The 19,335-nt window shown below is 46.4% G+C and overlaps 1 protein-coding gene across 1 annotated transcript; it reads right to left on the minus strand.

Moving 5' to 3' along the window:
• Nucleotides 1-3,598: 3,598 nt before the first annotated feature.
• RSL1D1 (ribosomal L1 domain containing 1) lies at nt 3,599-17,958 on the minus strand. The gene is made up of 9 exons (XM_017890694.1): nt 17,784-17,958; nt 16,560-16,699; nt 13,263-13,401; nt 12,301-12,449; nt 12,109-12,210; nt 8,190-8,283; nt 7,945-8,070; nt 5,984-6,271; nt 3,599-4,380 (listed from the first exon to the last, which is right to left on the minus strand). Exons 1-9 carry the CDS (start codon nt 17,886-17,888, stop codon nt 4,060-4,062), a joined length of 1,464 nt encoding a protein of 487 aa, XP_017746183.1. The 5' UTR covers nt 17,889-17,958; the 3' UTR covers nt 3,599-4,059.
• Between the last annotated feature and the right edge of the window lie 1,377 nt (nt 17,959-19,335).

Here is a 19,335-nt window from a genome sequence, read left to right on the forward strand (position 1 = left end):
GCCAACAATGAAATATCAGCCTCATCCTTTGTCCACAAGAGCACACAAGAGCATCATATACCATAGTAGAGATTTATAGTCCTCCTCTTAGCCCCCAGGGAGACTACTATCAGCTCCTAGCACTATCAGCTGGCTAGGAATGTGTATGCAACACTTCTGAAGCCTTGGAAACCCAGTACAGAACGTACCCATCTTATGGTGACTCAGCTCTATGATTTTTCAACTTCATGATGGTATAAAAGTGATACATAATCAGTAGAAACCATACACAATACACACACAACCATTGTTTTTTACTTTTAGTACAGTATTCATTACATTTGTCAACACTTTATTATAAGATAGGCTTTATGTTAGATGATAATACCAGCATCTTGCTCAATAAATTGAAGCCAGCTTTTTCAACAGAGAACATTATTAGAATGAAACTAGATGCAAGAACAGGAAGGTAAACACCTGTGTCATATTCAACAAGACTGAACTACGGGGCAAGGAATCACATAGTTTTGCAAAATCTTGAACTGGCTAGAGGATAGGATTACAAAAACCACACAGCTATTGCTGGAAAATGATGTCACGCAGAGAACAGACTGGCATGATTATGTATGTGGATTTGTCCTACACAAATCAGATCTTTAAGTGAAACAAGTCTATCTAACCATAGAACCTAGTTTCTTTTTTTTTTTTCTTTTTTTCTTTTTTTTGAGACGGAGTCTCGCTCTGTCGCCCAGGCTGGAGTGCAGTGGCCGGATCTCAGCTCACTGCAAGCTCCGCCTCCCGGGTTCCCGCCATTCTCCTGCCTCAGCCTCCCGAGTAGCTGGGACTACAGGCGCCCGCCACCTCGCCCGGCTAGTTTTTTGTATTTTAGTAGAGACGGGGTTTCACCGTGGTCTCGATCTCCTGACCTTGTGATCCGCCTGCCTCGGCCTCCCAAAGTGTTGGGATTACAGGCTTGAGCCACCGCGCCCGGCCCACAGAACCTAGTTTCTATGGAAAACAAATCAATTAAGCTAAACTCCCACATTTTAAATGTATATTCATTTATAGAAGCCTGAAAGGACACTGAGGTTACAAATAATTTTGTATTTTAGAGGCTTTCATAATTTAAAAAGTTAACATTACAATTCATGTTACTAAAATGCAAAAGCAGGTTGGGCATGGCGCCTCACGCCTGTAATCTGAACATTTCGGGAGGCTGAGGCAGGAGGACTTGAGCCCAGGAGTTCAAGGCCAGCCTGGGGAATATAGGGAAAAACCATCTCTATGACATACGTAACAATTGGCCAGGTGTGATGGCATGCCCCTGTAGTCTGAGCTACTTGGGAGGCTGAGGTGGGAGGATGGCCTTGAGCCCAGGAGATTAAGGCTGGTAACCGTGATGGCGCTAGTGCACTCCAGCCTGGAAACAGTGAGACCATCTCCCCCACTGCCCACACCCAAAAAAGCAAAAGCAGGCTAGAGTCCTCTAACTTGAGGGAGAGCTACAGATCTGTTTTCTTTTTACTCAGTTTTGCTCTGCCACCCAGGCTGGAGTGCAGTGGTGTGATCTTGGCTCACTGCAACCTCTACCTCCTGGGTTAAAGTGATTCTCCTGCTTCAGCCTCCCAAGTAGCTGGGATTACAGGGGCCTCCCACCATGCCCGGCTAGTTTTTGTATTTTTAGTAGAGATGGGGTTTCACCATGTTAGCCAGGCTGATTTCAGATCTCCTGGCCTCAAGTGATCTGCCAGCCGTGGCTGGGATGACAGATGTGAGCCACCATGCCCAGAATTTTTTTTTTTTTTTTTTTGACTGGGCCAGGGGAGGGGGCGGCAGGCCAGGGATTGTCTCTGTTGCCCAGGCTGGAGTACAAGATCATGATCATGGCCCACTGCAGCCTCTACCTCCCAAGTTCAAGCAATCCTCCCACCTCAGCCTCCCAAGTAGCTGGGACCACGGGCATGTGCCAAATACACCCAGCTTATTTTTGGCAGAGATGTGGTTTTGCCATGTTGCCCAGAATGGTCTCAAACTCCTGGGCTCAGGCAATCCACCCAGCCTTCCAAGTGCTGGGATTATGTTAGGAAAAGCTGAGTGTTGGGAGAAGCTGAGGCAGGGCTTGCATGTCTGACACAATGTAAAAGAGTCTTGGAACACTGGAAGAGTCCGGGGTCCAGGGTCTAAAACCCCTTGTGGCCTTTGGAACACCAAGCTCTGTGCTAAAGGGTGGAAGGCTACCCTCATGCACCATAATCTAAGCCCAGGGCATAAAATCCCTCGTGGCTTGGATAGAATCCAGGGCTTATGGCTCTGGAACGTGTCTAGACTTGCTGGCTCCTTGCTCTCCCAGGATCAATTGTATCTTGAGTTAAAACAACCTGCTCTCCATTATCTCAAGTAGCAGAACAAATGCTAAACCATCACAGCTGTAAATCATGTGCTTAATGCAACGCGCCCTTTCGACCTCCACATTCTCACCACCTGTTTCTTTGTTGGATTACCAATAAATAGCGTGGGCTCCCAGTGCTCAGGGCCTTTGCAGCCTCCACGATGGCAATGGTTCCCGGTCCCACTTCTCTCTCTCAAACTTTTTCTCAATCCTTTGACTCCGCCAGACTTCGTCACCCCCACGACCTGGTGTTGGGTCTGATCACTCCAACAGGGTTACAGATGTGAGCCACTGCACCTGGTACCCACATGATCTTTGAAAGCAGTTCAGTCTTTTGCATGCAAGCACATTCCTGCACTGCAGTGAATCTGTAACTTACTACTATAGATGCATACCAATTCACAACCAGTGAAAGGCCAAGTACCTAAAAAGTTTACCACCTCAGAATATACTTGACAATTGTGGAAACTTCAGCAATCTACTCTTCCAAGTTTCCTTGGAGTTGTCATACATAAGCAAGTCCATATGGACTGAGGAATAACGAGGAAGAGGGGAAGGCTTACGGAAGATAAATCACGTTCTTGCCTCCAGGAGGTAGGATTCAATTCAGTGCCTGTATAAATGACTCCATGTTAATTTCCCTTCCCATATGGATGCTAATCCAGTGACTCATAAGCTTAGACCAACAAACTCAGCATGAGAGCCAAGAAACTCATGCTTCTCCTGAATTCCGTAGCTGTATTCTCATACAGCGAGGCCCTCACTGGGCCACTTTGGGGATGACCACAAATGAATGTGATGGGTCACATCATAGACCTCCAGTCAGACCCACGTGATTTGGAAAGCCAACAGTGTCTACTCAGAAGCAAAGCAACGTTATATTTTTTTTTTTCTGAGACAGAATCTCACACTGTCACCCAGGCTGGAGCACAGTGGGGTGATGGTGGCTCACTGCAGCCTCGACCTCTTGTGCTCACTTGATCCTTCCACCTCAGCCTGGGAGCACAGGTGCACGCCACCATGCCACACTATTTTTTTTTTTTTTTTTAAGAGATGGGGTTTCACAAGTTGCCCAGGATAGTCCTAAACTCCTGAGCTCAAGCAATCCTCCCACCTTGGCTTCCCGAAGTGCTGAACAACCACAGAGAAGCACTCTATTTTTCCTCTATTACATTAGCAAACACACAGAAGGACAATTTAAAAATATATTATTATACCCAGGAACATATGTCAGAATTACTTATGGAGGTTTTATTATTTTTATTTATTTATTTTTGAGATGGAGTCTCTTTCTGTCATCAGGCTGGAACGCAGTGGCTCAATCTCGGCTCACTGCAACCTCTGCCTCCCAGGATCAGGCAATTCTCCTGCCTCAGCCTCCCTAGTAGCTGGGATTACAGGCGCTCGCCACCACGCCCAATTAATTTTTGTATTTTTAATAGAGACGGGGTTTCACCATGTTGGCCAGGATGGTCTCAATCTCTTGAACTTATGATCCACCCGCCTCGACCTCCTGAAGTGCTGGGATTACAGGCGTGAGCCACTGCGCCTGGACTACTTATGGAGGTTTTAAAAAATCTTGAAGTCCAGGCCTGACGCTTGCAGAAGCTTACAAAGGGGGTCAAGATCTGAGTATTTCTAAAAAGCTCTGGAGGCAGCACTGAAGTTTCCTTCCGGCTAAATGACTGACTTTAGGTCGACTGGGGTACTTTGGGTTTTTTGGGCCATTTTTTGGGGGTGTGGGAAGCTTTTCTCACAGATTTACTAAGAGTGGTGAAGAACTTGGCCTCTGGCTTTTTCGGAGTCTGTCTCGCATCTTTTTTCCCCAGTGAAGGATTTTTTTCCTTCACTGCCTCTTCTTTGATCTTTCGCTTCTTCCCTGGGCCTTTCCCTGGGGTCTCTGCAGCTTTTGGGGTCTCAGATGTTGGCAAGGTCTTTCTTTTCTTCCCACGAGGTGTACTGGGATTAGGACTCTTTGTTGGAGACTTCTTTCCTGTGGCATGTTTTTGAATCTAGGAAAAAAAAAGAAAGTTTAATACAGAAAAGCCACAAAACCTGACACTCTAACTCCAGGAGTTACTGTTTTATTTTATTTATTATTTTGAGACAGAGTTTCACTCTTGCTGCCCATGCTAGAGTGCAATGGCACAATCTCAGCTCACTGCAACCTCCACCTCCCGAGTAGCTGGGATTACAGGCGTGTGCCACCACGTCCGGCTCACTTTTAAAATTTTTAGTAGAAACAGGGTTTCACTATGTTGGCCAGGTTGGTCTCGAACGCCTGACCTAAGGTGATCCACCTGCCTTGGCCTCCCAAAGTGCTATGATTACAGGCGTGAGCCACTGTGCCCGGCCAAGTTACTCTTTTTCAGCGCATGGCCAAGCTACTGTTTTTATTAGTTAACCCCCAAAAGGTACACCTCAGTATGATGACAGAGATAAGCTGTATTTCACTATTAAGAATGAGGGATAGGTGCAGTGGCTCATGTCTGTAATCCCAGCACTATGGGAGGCTGAGGCAGGTGGATCACTTCAGGCCAAGAGTTCAAGAGCAGCCTGGTCAACATGGTGAAACCCCATCTCTACTAAAAATACAAAAAGTAGCCGGGCACGGTGGCACGTACCTGTAATCCCAGCTACTCAAGAGGCTGAGGCATGAGAATTGCTTGGGCCTGAAAGGTGGAGGCTGCTGTGAGCCGAGATCGTGCCACTGCACTCCAGCCTGGGCAACAAAGTGAGATCTTGTCTCAAAAAAAAAAAAAAAAAAAAAAAGAATTGTGAAGACCCAGAGGTCTTCCTGGTCCAGTCAGAGGAAAACCACCTTTCCCAACGACTGAGGGGAGGGACTCCTGGAAGCACCATGAGGAGCACAGCAGATACACATGGGAGCAAATCCTGAGTCCTCCAACTGTAGCTGCACATCCCTGGCACATGGTGTATTACGGCAGGGGTTCCCAAATTCTCTGTGTAAAAGCCAACTGGTGGCTGGGTGCGGTGGTTCATGCCTGTAATCCCAGCACTTTGGGAGGCTGAGGCGGGCAGATCACTTGAGGCCAGGAGTTCGAGACAAGCCTAGCCAATGTGGCAAAACACCATCTCTACTAAAAACACAAAAATTAGCTGGGCGTGGTGGTGTACGCCTATAATCCCAGCTACTTGGGAGGCTGAGGAAGGAGAATTGCTTGAACCAGGGAGGCAGAGGTTGCAGTGAGCTGAGATCTCACCACTGCACTCCAGCCTGGGTGACAGATTGAGGCTCCATCTTCAAAAAACACCAAAGCAAAAAAAAAAAAGCCAACTGGTTGGGGCTAGGTGTGGTGACTCACACTTGTAATCCCAGCACTTTGGCAGGCCGAGGTGGGAAGACTGTTTTGACCCCAGGAGCGTAAGACCAGTCTGGGCAATACAGCAAGATTCCATCTCAAAAAAAAGAAAAGAAAAGAAAAGAATAGAATAGAAAAGAAAAGAAAAAAGAAGAAATACAATAAATCATGATATGATAATCACTTTCATTGTTCTCTGGGTTCACCCTAGTATTTTTCATCAGCACAGTACCTGCCTGACACAGTAGCCACTGAACCAATCCATTACGAATAGTAAATATTAAAACAATACCTCTACATTTTCATTAGCTGGAGTCGTCTTTCCTATTGGTACCAGCTGTGGAATTTCATCTTCGGATTCATCTGTTGCTTTAACTTGGGCTTTTCCTCTGCCACGTTTTTTCTTCCCGTGCTCTGGGGTCTGTTCCTTCCTCGATTCAGGTTTCTTCACTGTAGTATCACCACTTTCAGGTGCCACATCATCTTTACTAAGAACTGATGCAGACTTCCTAGCCTGCCTCTTCTTTTTCCTCTCCTTTTGTTTTTCAAAATTTCTCTCTCTTCGTTTTCTCCTTGCCTCCTACCAAAAACACCACACAAACATTTTAGCAGGAACAGTTCTGTTGGTTAACAAACGGCATAGATTTACCACTTGCAGTTTTGATTATCCATAAGCCCCTGTATGGACCTTGATCTGTACAGAGAACAAACTCCTTAACCAGCACTGGAACCTCAACCGCAGTTTTTGATTCACAGCCAAACATGCATTTTATGCAGTAAATTGTATACTGGCATTTCAGAATCTGACTATCTAAAGCACATAGTTAAGAGACTTGTGAAACACAGTATGGTTTAGAGAGTGTAAAGAATACTCCTCAGCTGGGCGCGGTGGCTCATGCCTGTAATCACAGCACTCAGGGAGGCTGAGGCAGGAGGATCACTTGAGGTCAGGACTTTGAGATCAGCCTGGCCAACATGGTGAAACCCCATCTCTATTAAAAACACAAAAATTAGCTGGGCATGGTGATGCGTGCCTGTAGTCCCAACTACTCAGGAGGGTGAGGCACAGAGAATCATCTGAACTTGGAAGGCAGGGGTTGTAGTGTGCTGAGATCATGCCACTACACTCCAGCCTGGGCGACAGAGCAAAACTGTCTCAAAAACAAAATTAAAAATTCATTGGACACAATTAACATGGCTAAAGAGAGAAACACTAGATCGGTCTAACAAATAGCAAAAAATTAAATTTTCTTTCCTTCCAAAAGCTTCTTTTGCTAGAATACAAGTAATACTGAAAACCTACAAACCAAGCTCAGGAGATATCTGTGAGCATAATCTCCCACACCCATGTGTGTGCACATCAGGTGAAGTGGTGCGTTGAAATCATCCCAAGGCCCAGTCCCCATGAATGTAGGTGTATGAGTTTGTACTGTGATCAAACAGCGCCTTTTCTAGGGGTGGCTCTTGCCTGTCACTCTTTTCCCTGAGCTGTCAGGATTAAACTCCAGCCACCTACAACCCTGGATGGGAATAACTGGGTAAATAATTATGTCAATCCCTTTTATTACTGTTTCAAATGTATATATAGCTCACATTTATTTCAATGTTTTAAGCGTTTTGGTCTTTAGACGTATGGTGATGTTATCTACGACTGGAAACATGTGGTAAGAACTTAACTCAGGCCCCCTCAAAAGCCAGTTAATCCAGGCCAGGCATAGTAGCTCGTGCCTGTAATCCCAGCACTTTGGGAGGCCAAGGCAGGCAGGTCGCTTGAGCACAAGAATTCAAGATCAGCCTGAGAAACAGGGAGACCATGTCTGTACAAAAAAAAAAAATTTAAAAATTAGCTGGGCGTGGTGAAGCATGCCTGTAGCCCCAGCTACTCGGAAGGCTGACACAGGATTGTCTGAGCCCAGGAGGTCAAGGCTTCAGTAAGCCTTGATTGCATCACTGTGCTCCGGCCTGGGGAACAGAGTGAGACAGTGTCTCTCTAAATAAAACCAGCAAGCACTGGATCTAACAAAAGTTAAAAACACACCCAATTTATCAATAAATACAAGATATTTCTATCTTAACATGCATTACTGATACTAATATCAACTACTTCATGTAAAGTGACAAAAGCACAACCACCAGAAAACCAGAAGACGACAACTGGAAAGTCAGGCAGGGATGATGGTCTACTTCTCTCTCCTAGGGACTGAGTTTACACCCTTCATTATTCATTCTATAAGTATTTAAAATTCTACTAACTTTTTTCCGCTTATTAAGCATAGATCTTTTGGTGGCTTCATCCCAATTGCTGACAAATGAGGAAAAGATGGGAAGGGCAGCCGATTTATCAGTTTTCACAAACAGGAGTTTCACGCTCTCCCACTTCTGAAACAAAGAAAAGAGTAACATCGTCTACATATACTTTTCTTTTAAATGAACAATCATCTACATATACTTTGTTTCTTTTAAATGAACAATCAATTGATGCACCTGCAATACTGTACCTCTGGTAATTTTTCTGAAAGTCCTTTGGTGACAGCAACAATGTTTTCAATGATGTGCTCAATTTGCATTCCAATGTGACCGATACGTATAGCACTGAAATTTAAACGTGTATTAGACAAGATTTTAAAAAACCTTTTTTCAAAATAAACCAGGCAGGTATATGAGAAATATAAATACATAACTCTCAAGTTGGATTTTTGTATTTTTTATTTTATTTTTTTGAGATGGAGTCTCGCTCTGTCGCCCAGGCTGGAGTGCAGTGGCCAGATCTCGGCTCACTGCAAGCTCCGCCTCTGGGGTTCCCGCCATTCTCCTGCCTCAACCTCCCAAGTACCTGGGACTACAGGCGCCCGCCACCTCGCCCGGCTAGTTTTTTGTATTTTTTAGTAGAGACGGGGTTTCACCGTGTTAGCCAGCATGGTCTCGATCTCCTGACCTCGTGATCCGCCCCTCTCGGCCTCCCAAAGTCCTGGGATTACAGGCTTGAGCCACCGCGCCCAGCCTGGATTTTTGTATTTTTTGTAGAGATGGGTTCTCACTCCTGAGCTCAAGTGATCCACCAGGCTGGTCTTGAACTCCTGGGCTCAAGTGATCCACCAGGCTGGTCTTAAAACTCCTGGGCTCAAGTGATCCTCCTGCCTTGGCCTCCCAAAGTGCTGGGATTACAGGCATGACCCACCATGCCTGGCCTAAATGTATTTTAAAGGAAGATTATCATCTTTCTTGTACTAGAAATTCCTTCTACCTAAAGTAAAATGTCACATCATGAGGGGGTGATTTTTTTTTTTGAGATGGAGTCTTGCTCTGTCGCCCAGGCTGAAGTGCAGTGACGTGATCTCGGCCCACTACAACCTTCGCCTCCTGGGTTCAAGCAATCCTCCTGCCTCAGCCTCCCTAGTAGCTGAGATTACAGGCACACATCACCACGCACAGCTAATTTTTTTTCTTTTTTTGAGATGGAGTTTCGCTCTTGTTGCCTAGGCTAGAGTGCAATGGTGTGATCTTGGCTCACCACAACCTCCACCTCCTGAGTTCAAGTAATTCTCCTGCCTTAGCCTCCCGAGTAGCTGGGATTACAGGCATGTGCCACCACGCCCGGCTAATTTTTTGTATTATTTTTTTTTTTTAAAGTAGAGACGGGGTTTCTCCATGTTGGTCAGGCTGGTCTCAAACTCCTGACCTCAGGTGATCCACCTGCCGTGGCCTCCCAAAGTGCTGGGACTACAGGCTTGAACTACTGCGCACAGCCTAATTTGTATATTTTTAGTAGGGATGGGGTTTCACCGTGTTGGCCAGGCTGGTCTTGAACACCTGACCTCCAGTGATCCACCCACCTCAGTCTCCCAAAGTGCTGGGATTACAGGCGTGAGCCACCATGCCCAGCTGAGGGGGTGATTAAAGAGCTGGTAGCACCTGGCTGTGAGGCTAAGCAGCATTGGGAGGCAGGGGCAGAGCAGGTTCTACCTTTATCTCAGACAAACCCATGTTGTTGAGTCTGCCTTCAAGCTGTTCTAAGGGGAGCTACCTCCAGGAGCGTCACCTGCTCTCTCTATAGTTCTACTGCTCCACCCAGCTGCCATGTTCAAGAATAAACAGTCCTTGTCCCTGGTGGAACAGTGTCTTTCAGCTACAATCAAGATCATCCCTTCAGGTGAAACAGAGTACAGGCAGAAGCCTAGTGAGAAGCCTGGAGGGCTCCGCGCTGGGGCCAGAAGGAAGGCTCACTGTCGGCACAGTGTCTGCGGAATGAGGATGAGACAGGCTTTTGCTCCTCTCTCTCTTCAGCCAAAGACTGGGTACTGCCCATTCCCTGTGCTTGTTACCACCTGCCTGCAAGCACACCTGAGCATCCCAGATAGAATGATGGTGAGGGGGTAAGAAGGGAGAGGAACAGAAGTGGAAGAGGAAAATAAATTACTATGCTGGGGAAAGGTAAGAGAGGAAATGAAAGAATGATTTCTTTTTTTCTCAGTTGTCTGCAACTTTAAGCTGTTGCTTTTGCCTTGGAAGATCCCCAGTGGCAGGAGACTGCTGCTCCTTTACCTGCCTTCCTGGTGCCATCTCCTCCTCCCAGATACTCATGGGGCCCATAAACACGGCCTGACTTCTGGCCAACCAGTTCCATGAGCCACTGCTTTGACATCCGCCTTTAACCAAAGGGACAGGGGTGCAAGCCCCGTGGCTAACTCTTCTCAGCTACTTCATTACACCTGATTTAAGGGCTTCCCAGAGGCAGCACGCAGAAGACAATGCCAAAGACCACCTGTCCTGCCCATCCGCACCCTGCTCTGCTCTACCTGGAGACACTCTGCTGGGGTCAGGCCTTCCTGGTGAGCAGAGACAAGAAATCTGTGTTTTCTGCCGTGTGTGACCACTGGGTATGCATGGAACCTGGAGAATCTCTGGATGGAAGGGCTAACATTGAAAAATTAGCCAGGTATGGTGGCATGTGCCTGCAGTCCCAGCTACTCAGGAGGCTGAGGTGGGAGGATTGCTTGAGCTGTGGCCTACAGCTCTGTCCTACTGGCAGCTCCACACCGCAGTCAGCAAGGTGAAGTACTTCATAAAATGTATTTTCAATACATTTAAAACCTACCCTACCCCCCAAGCTGGTACACTGCCAAGAATACGAACTTAACCCATTTCTCAGCCTAATAAAATAGCCTGAGCCACATCCTCTGCTCAGCCAGAGGTCAGAAGCAATCACTGACCTAAAACATCTGTTCTAGTAGATAAGACTAGGTATGGGGGCTCCGCCTAGCTCAGTATCCTGAGTAAGGTTAAACCAATACATCAACACAGACACCAAACAGGCGGATGAACAGGATAAATGCTGAATTCATTTAATAGAAAGTTGAACCAAGAATGAGGTGGATCTTCACTTTAAGGGGTAATATGGTGCTTTTAAAGGACAATTTGAGGCCAGGCGTGGTGGCTCACGTCTATAATCTCAATACTTTGGGAGGCCAGGACGGGAGGACTAGTTTTGTCCAGGGGTTTAAGTCCAGATGGGGCAACATAGTGAGACCCTGCCTCTACAAAACATTGAAAAATTAGCCAGGTATGGTGGCATGTGCCTGTAGTCCCAGCTACTCAGGAGGCTGAGGTGGGAGGATTGCTTGAGCCAAGGAGTTGGAGGTTGCAGTGAACTGTGATTGCACCAGAGTGCAGTAGCACGATAAATAGAGGACAAGCTGAAAGCCCAGAGCTAGTCATGTTCTCCAAGCATTCATCTTACTCTCTTTGCTTTCCTTAGTATCTGGAGCGGCCCTGTTCAATGCAGTGACCATCAGCCACTAGCCACATGTGCCTATTTTAAATTTAAAATTCAGTTCCTGACACAGTAGCCACATTTCAAGTGCTCAATAGCTACATACAAGTAGTGCCTACTGTATGAGACAGCACAGATGCTGACCATTTCCATCACAGCAGAAAGTTCTACCAGACAACACTGTTCTAGAGAACTGAACATTTTTTTCTTTTTTCATTTAAAGACACTCTTGCTCTGTCATTTAGGCTGGAGGACAGTGACAAGAACATGACTCACTGCAGTCTTGACCTCGTGGGCTCAAGTGATCTTCCTGCCTCAGCCTCCTGTGTAGCTGGGAGCACATGGATGCAGCACTACACCTGGCTAATGTTCTTGATTTTTCTGTAAGTGGGGAAGGGGGTCTCACTATGTTGCCCAAGCTGGACTTGAACTCCTGGGCTCAAGCGATCCTCCTGCCTCGGCCTCCCAAAGTACTGGGATTACAGGCATAAGCCACTGCACCTGACCTGAGAACTGATCACTTCTGAGGAACAGATTTTAGTTTTAAAAAAGGATCTGGAGCCATTAACAAAATCTTTTCAAAAAGTATATAAAATCATTGTCAAATACAAGATTAAAGGAGGCACATATGAATGCCTTTTACCTACCTGCAAGAACCGCTTTTAGAAATGTTTAAGACCGTTCCACCTACACAGTCATTGATCTCTCTTGATAAATTCTTGGACAGAAGGTTTACAGATACTGGAACTCTATAAAAAACACACGGGCATTCAGAACACAATGCTTACACACCTAGAAACTTCACGCTGCTAAAGTCCCGTCATTACTAAGAAACTTACTTCTTTCTTTGATAGAAATGTCTCCCAATGAGGGAGGGTAAGAGCCGCCTAATTCTGGCATCAGTAATGAAGAAGTCAAAACTGCTCAGAAGGCGGAGCTTGGCTTCATAGGATTTATATTCCTTCTTTAGAGTTTGGAGGGAGATAATCTAGGAAGTATAGAGAAGAATAAAAACAAAAAGTTAGGAATCTAAACAAGAAATACTTACACAACAATTTGTATTTGGATTAAAAAATGTCCTAGAGCCATGCCTCTTATACTTTAATGAACACATGAGTGCTTAAAACATGCCAGGCTCTATGCTACATGCTGGAGACACTGAGACAAATGAGAAAGGGCCCCAGCTAAAGAAACTTAGATACAGGTTGGCAACATATATATATTGTTATATATATGTTGCTGTATGTGCTCACGCCTGTTAACACCAGCACTTTGGGAGGCCGAGGTGGGCAGATCACCAGAGGTCAGGAGTTCAAGACCAGCCTGGCCAACATATTGAAACCTCGTCTCTACAAAAATATAAAAATTAGCCAGGCTTGATGGCGAGTGCCTGTAATTCCAGCTATTCAAGCGGCTGAGGCAGGAGAATAGCTTGAACCCAGGAGGTAGAGGTTGCAGTGAGCCAAGGTCGTGCCATTGCATTCCAGCCTGGGTGACAGAGCGAGACTCCAAACAAACAAAAAAAAAACTTAGATACCTTACATCCAACGGGTAATAAAGACAAGTACACCAACTACAAAACAGCAAATCAGAGAAAAACAAGATGCTGTGGAAGTACAGAGGAATGACACAAGCCACCTTTTATAATTTGCAAGATACAAAAGCTACTGATGTACACGCCACCACAAATTAAATTAAAAAGAAAAAAGTAGAAGAAAAATACTAGGAAATATAGCAATGTATTTGTGACATCATTTTGACTGAATTAAATCCTCTTGAAAATATTAACCAGGCTTCCTACCTGAGAAATGGTTTTAATTCCATGCTTGTTTAAAAGCTTTCTATAAAACTGTTCTGTCTTTTCAGGAGTTGAATTGGGTTCGTCCTTCGTAAATAAACAGATATCTTCTGAATCTGATCGAATGCTATGAGGCAAGGTCCTACAAAATATGTGAAAAGAAACCGAGGAAAGCATTATTACACACATTATGCATGTTTGTATCACATAGAATACACAATAAACTTAGTGTCATTTAAATAACCTTTAGTCATGCTAGTTAAGCAAATATTGCACCAAAAACAACATTTAAAAATACATTTTATGGCCAGTAGTAGTGGCTCAAGCCTGTAATCCCAGCACTTTAGGAGGCCAAGGCGTATGGATCACCTGAGGTCAGGAGTTCGAGACCAGCCGGCCAACATGGTGAAACCGCGTTTCTACTAAAAGTGTAAAAAATTAGCCAGGGGCGGTGGTGGGCGCCTGTAATCCCAGCAACTTGAGAATCTGAGGCAGGAGAATCGCTTGAACCTGGGAGGTGAAGGTTGCAGTAAGCCAAGATGGCACCACTGGACTCCAGCCTCGGTAACAAGAGGCAAACTCCGTCTCAAAAAGCAAAAACCAAAACAAAAAACAAAACTCACTTTCAATGGCAAATAAATCACAAATACACACAGGCCCAAATATCAATTAACACTTGGGATATAGCAAGAATTAAAATATACTCAAAGACATCCAAATTCTTGCATATGTAATTATTATTATATATCTGTTACAGTATGTGCACACGTACTCTAATGTGCTATAATAACCTAGCTTAATCAGGACAGGCCTGGTTCAGAATTTTACCTTCTCTAAAACTCTTAACTCCATAATCAGAATAACTCTTTCTTCTTTTCTTTTTTTTGAGACAGGGTTTTGCTCAGTCGCCAAGGCCGGAGTGCAGTGGTGTGACCATAGCTCACGACAGCCTCCAGCACAGTTGAGACTCCAGGCGCATACCAGTTGGGTGTAGGCCCAGCTAACTTTTGTATTTTTCGCAGAGACAGGGTTTCGCTGCATAGCCTACACTGGTCTTGAATTTGTGGGCTCACTCAATTCACCTGCCTCACTCTCCCAAATTGCTGAGATTATAGCTCGGTCAACCTTTTTTTTTTTTTTTTTTTTTTTTGAGATGGGAGTCTCACTGTTGCCCAGGCTGGAGTCTCTGCAACCTCTGCCTTCTGGGTTCAAATGATTCTTGTGCTTCAGCCTCCCAAGCAGCTGGGATTACAGATGCCCACCATCATGTCTGGCTAATTTTTGTATTTTTAGTAGAGATGGGGTTTCGCCATGTTGGTCAGGCTGATCTCAAACTCCCAGGCCTCAAGTGATCCACCTACCTTACCTCCCGAAGTGCTGGGATTACAGTGATGAGCCACTGTGCCCAGCACAACATAACTTTTAAGAAGTGAAACAGGCCAGGCACGGTGGCTAAAGCCTGTAATCCCAACACTTTGGGAGGCCGAGACGGGCGGATCACAAGGTCAGGAGATCGAGGCCATCCTGGCATAACAAGGTATAGCTCCGTCTCTACTAAAATATCAACAAGATAGCTGCTGACTGGGTGGCGTGCGCTGTTCTCAGTCCCAGTCTACTCGGCAGGACTGAGGCAGGAGAGTGACATGAACCCTGGGCGAAGCTGCGTGAGCTGAGATTGCCACTGCTCGCGCGCGCAGCTTTGGTGCGCTCTCCGGAGAGAGCGAGAATCCGTCTCAAAAAAAAAAAAAAAAAATTAGAAACAGGCCGGGCACGGTGGCTAAAGCCTGTAAGCTCAACACTTTGGGAGACTGAAAGGGAGGACTGCTTGAGCCTGAGTTCGAGATCAGCCTGGAGAACACAGTGAAACCTCATCTCCCTCATCTCTACAAAAAATTTCAAAATTAGCTGGGCATGGTGGCATACACCTATAGTCCCAGCTACTTGGGAGGTTGAGGTGGGAGGATCATTTGAGTCAGGTCAGGGAGGTCGACGTTGCCGCGAACACAGATCTCACTACTGCACTCCAGTTAGGCAACAGCACAAGACCCTGTCTCTTTAAAAAAAAAAAAAAAAAAAAAAAAAAAAAAAAGAGAGATAAAAGAATCGAAATCAAAAACATGGAATAAACCAAGAGGGACCAGCAAACACAATTATGCCACATCTTACAGAAAATAAAATAAGAGGGTTTAACTCATTTCTTATGCTTATTATGTTCTGAAGCATTTTGTATAATCACCATGGATTTTTCCATAGAAAGGATTTCACTGGAGTTTTTAGTAGTCTCTGTACAAAGGAATAACTTATAGCCCCAAAGAATTTTGCTTGACAGGGAAAGATAACGGTTTCTAACAAAAATTAAAAAAAATAGAAGCTGTTTAACTTACTCCACCTTTATTCTTTCAAACACCAGGTTTTCAATTCAACAGACCTGATTACGTTAGCTGTTCACCAAGCTCTAAGAAAACTGGTGAAATTTTTTTTTTTTTTTTTGAGACGGAGTCTTGCTCTGTCGTCCAGACTAGAGTGCAGTGGCCAGATCTAAGCTCACTGCAAGCTTCGCTTCCCAGGTTCACGCCATTCTCCAGCCTCAGCCTCCCGGAGTAGCTGGGACTACAGGCGTCCGTCACCATGGCCGGCTAATTTTTGTGTGTCTGTTTGTATGTGTGTGTTTTTTTTTTTAGTAGAGACTGGGTTTCACCGTGTTAGCCAGGATGGTCTCGATCTCCTGACCTTATAATCCGCCCGCCTCAGCCTCCCAAAGTGCTGGGATTACAGGCGTGAGCCACTGCGCCTGGCCAAAAACTGGTAAAATTTCTAGAAAATTTTAGCACATGTGAATTCCTACAGTTCTTTTATTTTTATTTTTTTTAGACGAGTCTTGCTCTGTCGCCTAGGCTGGAGTGCAATGGAGAGATGTCCGCTCGCTGTGACCTCTGCCTCCCAGGTTCAAGCGACTCTCCTGCCTCAGCCTCCCCAGTAGCTGAGATTACAGGCACCCACCATCATGCCCAGGTAATTTTTGTATTTTTGGAGAGACGGGGTTTTACCATGTTGGCCAGGCTGGTCTTGAACTCCTGATCTCAGGCGATCCGCCCACCTCGGCCTCCCAAAGTGCTGGGATTACAGGTGTGAGCCACCACGCCAAACCTCTATGGTTCTTTTAGACATAATTGTTTTACTTCATGTCAGATTTTTATTATAAGTTTGCAAAGTTTCCATTAGAAACTACGATGGAATTGTTCGAGTTACAAAGAATGAACAAGCAGATAAAAACAGCAAAGGTAGAAAATCACAACTTACAATCTGACTCTCAGTTCTTTACTTGGAATTTTCCATAATACCACCATTAAAAATAAATTTTCACTCTCATTCAAAAGCAACCCGTAATTGTTTTTCCTGGACTTGCAATGTGTCAAGAGCGCATCCACTGCCTTTCTAACCTGCAAAGTGAAAATTGACAAATAAGTGAAATGTTCTCACAATAACTTACACAAATAAGTGAAATGTTCTCAATCTAATTTAGCATTTGTCCCTTCTCACACCTATTTTTTCCCTTCCAACTTCAATTACAAGGGGTAACCTCCATAACCGTATCCATGAGGATCTTGCAATTTATATCCAGAAAAATCTAAGAATCCATCAAACACGCCTAAGTATCCACTTCCAGCACTGTCTGCAGGACGCCTCTTCTACTTAAGAGATCGGGCCAGAGGGAAACGTGCCTCTCCTGCCGTCAACGATGAAAGCAGTAATCCCACGAAAAGCGCAACGCGACATCCTTTTAGCATTTACTGAGCACTCTCGGTTTTTTTTTTTTGAGACAGAGTCTCGCTGTTGTCGCCCGAGCTGGAAGGAAATGGCAGGATCTCGGCTCACTGAAACCTCCGCCTCTCAGGTTCCAGTAATTCTCCTGCCTCAGCCTCCCGAGTAGCTGACAATACAGGCGCCCGCCACCACCTCCAGCTAATTTTTGTATTTTTAGTAGAGACGGGGTTTCACCATGTTGGCCAGGCTGGTCTCTAACTCCTATCTCAGGTGATCCACCCCCCTCGGCCTCCCAAAATGCTGGGATTACAGGCGTGAGCCACCGCGCCCTGTCTACTGAGTACCTTCTCACCACGTGCCAGGCCCCTGGCCAAAGCGCTTTACACGCGTTACCTCTCCCGATCCTGGATAGCGGGGAGTGGAAGGACCCATTTTAAATAACGGGTAGTAGACCTGCAAAACTAAACGACTCGGTCAACGGCTAACGATAGGGAAGCTAAGCCAGGTCGCCAGGTCGATCTCGTCTAGCTCCACGGTACACTTGCAACCCAATTCAAGAGCGCCAGGCCGCAGGAGCGGGGAAAGCAGGAGCCCACCCAGGTGTTTAAAGCGGGGAGACAGCTGAGGTACACGGCCCGCAAGCGACCGTCCCACAGCCACGGGGAAGTGCGCCGAGCATGCACTCGGGTTCCGGCACCCTGCGCCTCACGAGGTCACCGCCACCCCGCTTCCAAGCCACCCTCCCCAGGAACCACTCACTTGCTCTTTGTCCAGCTGCTTCTGTGCTGTCGGGGTCCCTGGAGTTGAGGCGGAGGTTGCAGTCGCGACTGAAGAAGACGGCGCCGCGGAGGCCGAGTCCTCCATCTTGTTTTCACCTTGTGAAGACGCGCGTGTGAAACCCCGTGGCTGGCTTCTGCTGCGCACGCGCGAGCGAGCCCCGGACCCGGAAGCGAGGGGGCGGGAACAGTGCCTCTGTGCGTCATTTCCGGGCGAGCGCAGGGTTTCGCACTTACGGGCGGTGGCTGCTGTCAGAGTCCGTTCCTTGAGGAGGCACCTGCTCTTCCGCTCTTCTCCCGCTTTCCATGAGGTGTGAGTAGTAGCTTGGGTATCCCCTCAATCTTACATGATAGAAATCAAGAAAGCACCTTGAGGCGGGAGAAGAGTCCCGTCAGGAGGCCCAATGGGGTCCCCCACACTCCACGGTCCCCGTCCCCGGGAAGGCCGCGCGTGGCGTGGGCAGAGAGCGGAATCCTGGCTCTACTGCCCACCTGCCGGTTGACTTTAGGCGACGCCAACCCCAGGGTGGTGAGGAGTCCATGAAATATAAGGCACGGGAGCCACCCGGCGCGTCGTTAAGCAGCGTGAGGGACCGAAAGATGAGTCTGAGCCAATCTCTTAGCTTCTGGTCTCGCAGAGAGGCGGGAGGTGAGATCCTATACAAAAAAGCGTGGCTGGCCGTGCGCGTGGCTGGCGCCTGGAATCCTAGCGCTTTGGGAGGCCGAGGCGAGGGATTCCAAGAGTTGGAGACCAGCCCGTGCAGTATACGAGACCCCATCTCTCCAAAAAATATAAAGATTAGCTGGCGTGGTGGTGCGCGCCAGTAGTACCAGCTACTTGGGAGGTGGAGGATGGAGGATCTTGAGCCCAGGAATTCGAGGCTCAGTGAGTTCTGATCCGCGCCACTGCACTCCAGCGTAGGCAGTAGAGCGAGACCTTGTCGCTAAACAAAGAAGCGAGTAAGAGCGGAGGCTGCATAACTGACAAATGGAATACCTTAGAACAGGGGAGTCCAATCTTTTGGCTTCCATGGGCCACAGTGGAAGAAGAATTGTCTGGGCCCACATATAAAATACATTAACACTAATGATAGGTGATAAGCTTAAAAAAAAATCTTTAAAAAATCTCATAATGCTTTAAGAAAGTTTACGAATTTCTGTTGGGCTGTATTCAAAACCTGGCCTCCAGGGCCACAAGCGGCCCTTAGGTAGACCAGGCTTGCTTTGTAATGTCTTCCTCCCACTCCACCCACCTCCCCAGAGGTACCCTTACCAGTGTCTCCTGGAACCTTCCAGAGATGTTCTAGGCATGTTTAGGAGATACTTCTTTCTCTTTTTGGATGGGTTTAATTAATTTCTTTTTTACTTTTTTTTTTTTTTGTAACAGTCTCACTCTGTCGCCCAGGCTGGAGTGCAGTGATCTCGTCTCACTGCGGTCTCCCCATTTTGAGTTCAAACATTTCTCTTGTCTCAGCCTCCGGAGTAGCTGGAACTACAGGCGTGCGCCACCACCACGCCCAGCTACCTTTTTTTTT

This window comes from Rhinopithecus bieti, unplaced genomic scaffold, assembly GCF_001698545.2.
Source record: "Rhinopithecus bieti isolate Rb0 unplaced genomic scaffold, ASM169854v2 scaffold_19459, whole genome shotgun sequence".
Lineage (NCBI taxonomy): Eukaryota > Metazoa > Chordata > Mammalia > Primates > Cercopithecidae > Rhinopithecus > Rhinopithecus bieti.